This window comes from Triticum urartu, chromosome 2 (assembly GCF_003073215.2).
Source record: "Triticum urartu cultivar G1812 chromosome 2, Tu2.1, whole genome shotgun sequence".
NCBI classification, from domain to species: Eukaryota; Viridiplantae; Streptophyta; class Magnoliopsida; order Poales; family Poaceae; genus Triticum; species Triticum urartu.
Window position 1 is genome coordinate 455,113,927 of NC_053023.1, and position 6,124 is coordinate 455,120,050.

At 44.3% G+C, this 6,124-nt stretch overlaps 1 protein-coding gene across 1 annotated transcript; it reads left to right on the plus strand.

Annotated features, from left to right (window-relative positions):
• Positions 1–1,736: 1,736 nt before the first annotated feature.
• LOC125537851 (tRNA (adenine(58)-N(1))-methyltransferase catalytic subunit TRMT61A) lies at positions 1,737–5,530 on the plus strand. Its single transcript, XM_048701169.1, has 3 exons — positions 1,737–2,320; positions 3,491–3,735; positions 4,921–5,530. Exons 1-3 carry the CDS (start codon positions 1,836–1,838, stop codon positions 5,196–5,198), a joined length of 1,008 nt encoding a protein of 335 aa, XP_048557126.1. The 5' UTR covers positions 1,737–1,835; the 3' UTR covers positions 5,199–5,530.
• Positions 5,531–6,124: the final 594 nt, after the last annotated feature.

Genomic DNA, 6,124 nt, shown 5'->3' on the forward strand with positions numbered 1-6,124 from the left:
AGGCAATCCCAGTATATACAATGGCTTGTTTCGACCTAACCAAGCCCTTATGTGATGACCTTAGTCCCATAATATGCAGATTTCGGTGGAGCCATATGGATAAGGTCAATAAAATCCATTGGACAAGTTGGGAGAAACTATCTAAACCGAAGAGAGTGGGAGGTTTGGGATTCAGAGACCTGCACTCTTTTAATATGGCCATGCTTGCAAGACAGGGATGGCGGCTACTGCAAAACCCTTCCTCTCTCTGTGCACGAGCACTTGAAGCGAAATATCATCTCGGCCGCAGCATAATTGAAACAACACCAAAGAATGGGATGTCTTATGCATGACGCAGTATTTTGAAAGGTGTACAACTCCTAAATAAAGGCATAATTTGGCGAGTTGGAGATGGAAGAAATATTAATATTTGGAAAGACCCCTGGCTTCCAAGAGGCATCACCAGAAGAGTTATCACACTGCAAGGACGAAATTTAGTCACAAGGGTGGGGGAACTTATTGATCCAATAACTAATGGTTGGGACAAAGACCTGGTGTGCCAAACTTTCAATGCAGAAGATGCTAAGATAATCCTACAAATCCTCTGAGCATACAAAGGACTGTGTGGCTTGGCACTTTGACAAGAAAGGGATTTTTCTGTGAAGTTGGCATACAAAGTAGCAGTAGATTGGGAAGAAAGGGAATCAAGATATGGCCAACCACATCTAGCTCTGCAAGCAGAGGAGAAACAACTAATTTTGAATGGAAGAAAATATGGGCCTTACCTCTACCGAATAAAATTTTGCACTTCCTATGACGTATGGCAAAATACAGCTTACCTTTAAGAATGAAATTGAGGAATAGAGGTATGAAAGTGGATATTAGATGTCTAGTTTGTAACAGATATGATGAGGATGGGGGCCACTGCTTTCTGAAATGCAAGAAAGTGAGGAAGCTTTTCTAGCTAGCCAAAATGAAAGAAACTAGACAGAAACTTTTAAAAAGCAGTGACCCAATAAGTATGTTTGATGAGATATTTCGCGTGACCGTGGAAGATCGCATGAAGGTGTGTATTCTGTTCTCGGTGTGGTGGCATGAGAGAAATAATGCCAATGCCGGAGATCAGATGAAATCTCTAGATGATATAAATGCTTCTATTAACTACCATGTTCTTGAATACAGGAACCTTAAGAAGCAGAGCAGCAGCCAGAAACAAGATTCTATCATCTGTTGGTCTCCTCCCGCAGGTGGGATCCTAAAAAAAAATACTGATGGTGCCTTTCATGAATCATCTTTGTCTGGTGGATGGGGTTTTACTGTCAGAAATGATAGTGGTGTGCTTATGGCAGCAGGAGCAGGAAATCTGGAACATGTATCCAATGCTCTCCATGTCGAAGCCCTGGCCATGTTATATGCAATCAGCACTACTACACAAATGGAATGTAATCGTGTGATATTTGAAACAGACTCCGTGGTGTTGAAGCATGCGATCTTAAACGAGGAGTATGGCTTGTCGACTTTAGGTGCTGTGTTTCAGAAAATAAAAGTTGAATGTGGCTTTTGATGATGTAAATGTTAATGTTTGTTCAGGATCTTGTAATGTAGCAGCTTACGACCCTAGCAGCACATGATGTAAGATTAGAAGATGGTGAATATGAAACTTGGCTAGGCTATTTCCCTTGAGTTCTGTTGTAAACTCTGTAGCCGGCGATTCGGCCAGTCTAAATTTGTAATGGAATACAAGGTTGTTCCTTAAAAAAAAAACTCAGTCACAGAAAACCTCCCCAAATTCAAGGGTTTACACATAAACCGCACACCGCCGCCGCCGCCGCCCAGACTCTCGTCTCCCGGTCGCGATGATGGTTCCACTCGATCCATGCAACAAGCCCACCTCGCAGCGCCGCATCACGGAGGGCGACACCGTCGTGGTGTACGAACGGCACGACTCGATGCGCGCAGTCACCGTCAGCGCCGCCGGCGTACTGCAGAACCGATTCGGCGTCTTCCGCCACGCCGACTGGCTCGGCCGCCACTTCGGATCCAAGGTATTCAGCAGCGGCGGTGTCGGGGGCAAGGGCGGTCGCAAGGCCGGCGGCGGGTTCGTCCACCTCCTCGCGCCCACCCCGGAGCTCTGGACCCTCGTGCTCAGCCACCGGACACAGATCCTCTACATTGCCGATATCAGCCTCGTGGTGGCATACCTCGAGCTCGTCCCTGGGTGCGTCGTGCTGGAGTCCGGGACGGGCAGCGGTTCGCTCACCACCTCGCTAGCCCGCGCCGTCGCGCCGCACGGGCGCGTGTACACGTTTGATTTCCACGACCAGAGGGCAGACTCGGCAAGGTAAGCAAACACCTGAGGGCTAATTAACATCTCAGAGGTGATTGTCTGCTTGCTTCACAAATCAAAGCTCAGGAGTCTCTACGAGATTCGATTTAGACTACTATGTGGAAACTAACAACCTTACCTGTGCAGCATAGTTTTTGGATCTGCTTTTACATTACAGAGCATGGGAACAATGCACAAGAAGGATGATTTTGATATTATTTCCTGCATGGGTTTTCTGAACTTGTTTTGCAGTATATAGAACTATTAGTTTGTAAATGAACAAGCTTAGATATGAGAACAGATACAGTCAGAAACAATCTATCAAACATCTGTGACATGGTATTGGATACAAACATACAATAGATTGGCCTGCAATTACAAATAAGATATACAAGATTTAAGAAAACCCATGCTTTGTTGCCTAAAAACTGTCCATGTCTTTGCAACATCTAGGGTTTTGTCAAACTTTCAAGGGTGACCACTTAAACGGCACAAAGATATGACTTCAGTATCACTTCTTTTTCAAGCAGCACTTGCAACTCAGAGTACAGTGACATCAATTGAAGTACAATTGTATGATTTCATAGGGGGCAGCCCGGTGCACATAGCTCCCGCTTGTGCACGGTCCGGGGAAGGGTCCGACCACTTTGGGTCTATAGTACGCAGCCTTTCCCTACATTTCTGCAAGAGGCTGTTTCCAGGACTCGAACCCATTACCTCATGATTTCATAAATAATGCAAAATATATTTTACAAGAGCACAGAAGCCTCTGGCTAGCTACTACCTATCTTTGCGGTAATAGATAGTATTTGTGATCATTTAACATGTGAGCGCAGTAGCCTCATGGAGCATCTGGAAGGAGAGGAACCGGGGAATATTCATGGCCCAAAAGATGTTCCACTGTGAGGTGGCGCATCTTGCTTTGGGAGATTTCTGTATGCATAGACCTAGCAGGTTCCTCTTGCGTGAGTAGTCCGCATGTGGTTTCTTGGTATCTTAGCTTTACCCTTCAAAAAGCCCGGTGTAAATACCCCTAACAATTTCTTTTCTTCTATTTGAAAGGCAGTGCTCCTGCCGGTTACTCGGAAAAAAAATGTTGCTACAAGGCTGAATGTTTTTGTCAGTCATGTGGTTTAATTGATATATGCTTTGTGCTATTGTGACTTGAGCTCCTTTGGTAAATAGGGAAGATTTTGAGAAGAATGGCCTAAGCAGCCTTATTACAGTTGCTGTTCGGGACATACAAGGACAAGGATTCCCAGATGAGTACTCTGGAGCTGCTGATGCTGTGTTCCTGGACTTACCCCAGCCTTGGCTGGCAATACCGTCAGCTGGTACAATGCTACGACAAGATGGTGTTCTATGCTCCTTTTCACCTTGCATTGAACAAGTACAGCGTGCTTGCGAAACTATGAGGTCTTGTTTCACAGGTTGGTATGTTGCCCTGAATTTGTTACTTACGCGAGAAACTTTATAATGTTCTGGTACGAGTTCACATGATTCACAGACTCGTATAGTTACTTCACTTAGAAACTTTATAATGTTGATATGAGTTCACATGACTCACGGACTCGTATAACTTCTGTTGTTGCGGAAGTTGACACTGAATGGAGTTAGGCTGTACTTTTCCCAGCTGGTTCTTTTCCAATGATCTGCCTGAGACTGTCATTTCTCACAAGGGCGGGTCTGGCGCAGTGGTAGAGTCTCTCCACTTGTGTGTGGCCTGGAGATCCTGGGTTTGAACCAACCTCCTTGCAGAATTATTGTGCAAGGGGTAAGGCTGTCTAGAAATTCCCTTCCCCAGACCCACCTTGTGTGAGAGCGCCCTTGTGATGAACGCGCTTGATTGATTTGTAATATAGCTCAATTTTTGTATGCTTATTTCAGACGTACGATAACATACATAATTGTAAGTTCTTGTGCATTTGCAGTCCAAGCATACGGCTGTCTAGAAATTCCCTTTCCCAGACCCCACCTTGTGTGGTAGCTTTCAGCACTGGGCATGCCCCTGTGATGAACTCATGTCATTGATTATTTTCGTATGCTTATTTCAGAGATACAATAACATACATAAAATTGTAAGTTCTTGTGCATTTGCAGTCCAAGCATAAGCCTTAAGAGTGTTCAAAAATCTTGATGTGATCATCTAAAGTTGTGTGGTTTCTGAAGTCTATTGGAGACCTGCATACATAAAAATGCTCTGAATTAGTTATCAAAGCAGATTCATTGACTCGAGCATCATTTTAATCTCATTTCTACTGCTTTCATATAGTCTCTTTTGGAGGCACAGATTGCCACATCTCTATCATCTCCCATGTCACGCATATAGTTCTAATTTGTGTATGTGTTTTAATGGTTTCTTTAATGGACTCACCATGATTTTGTGCTCAAGAACATTAGATCTCTTGGAGTTCTTCATTTTGTTTCGAGATAAATGATCTAGAGTTGATTGAACCGTGAATGATAAAATGATCATAGTTTGCCCTGTTTAGGGGAAAATAAATAACTACAGAACTTACCTAAAAGTATGGTGATCTCTTATTCCTGAGTTACTCCGTTTCAAGAAGAGTGGTCGGGCGGAAAGTTTATTTTCATACTGTTGTGTTGTTGTGCAGATATTAGAACTTTTGAAATTCTTCTTCGCACCTATGAAGTACATGAAGGTGCTCTGAAGAGTGCAACCGTCAACGAAGCCTCTAGCGAGGGTTGTTCACTTCCTGGGAAGAAACGGAAAATTCGGTCAGCTGGAGAAGCCTTAGACAGTACTCAGACATCCTCTGTTATTGCTAGGCCTTGCAGCACAGCTAGAGGACACACTGGCTACTTGACATTTGCAAGGAAAAGTGTGCAAGGGAGCCAAACTGGGGCCGCTGAAGTTTGCCCCACATCTTAGACCAGTAAAAATGCACATTGGTGCCCGAATTTTTCCCATCCGAAGTATGCGCTGTTATTCCTTCATTCATAGTGCACACCGCTGCAGAATTTCTCTAACCTGTACTGAGTTGTAACCATTTGGGGACGTGGTAAAGAGAATATTATTGCCTTCATAAGGGAACAACAAAGTGTGGACGACGCAAGCAAAGTCGTGGCCAGTGGATCTACCTGATGAATTAGGATATGCTCGTAGCCAATGGGCCATGGTACCTTGAGATTGTTGTGAACGGCGTTGTAGTAACTATCGAACTTAAATGATTTATAGATCTATCTTTGTCTTTGTGATCTCAACGTATATCTGTAACGTCATCTCTGTATGCAGGCCTTAACTTTTTTATGCTATATCTGTAACCAAATTTTGGCCATCTTTCATTTGGTTTGGTGTGTTGAGCTTGACATCGTGTTGTGCTTGATAGAACTATGCTACACACATTGTCGAGAAAACATCGTCCTGCTCTCTCGTCTCCTTCGTGGAGTTGCATCGAACTCCAATCGAGCTAGATGATTTCTAGTATGATTGATTATAGTAATCGCATGGAAATCGATACGTGCAAGATTCTTGTGACAGGTCAGGTTGCTTGAGAAGAAAAGCAAAGTAAAGCGGAAGCATTCGCTGAGAGATAAACCACGAAAGGGTAATTAATTTAGACTACGCCAAGCGGTGAACAAGTTGATGAAACAAGATATCCAGTGTGCTTGGGTTCTCGGGGACGACACCGTGACAAGGACACAGGGTTACAAGGAACTCCAGATGACCAGCAGAGAACTGATCGCATGGCCCTCAGGTTCAGGGGGAGAATATACTGCTTGTCATGATGGGTGCACGGCAGATGTCAAAGGATGGCTAAAGAGAGGAGGAGGCTCGAGGGCACCGGTGGGCTCCAG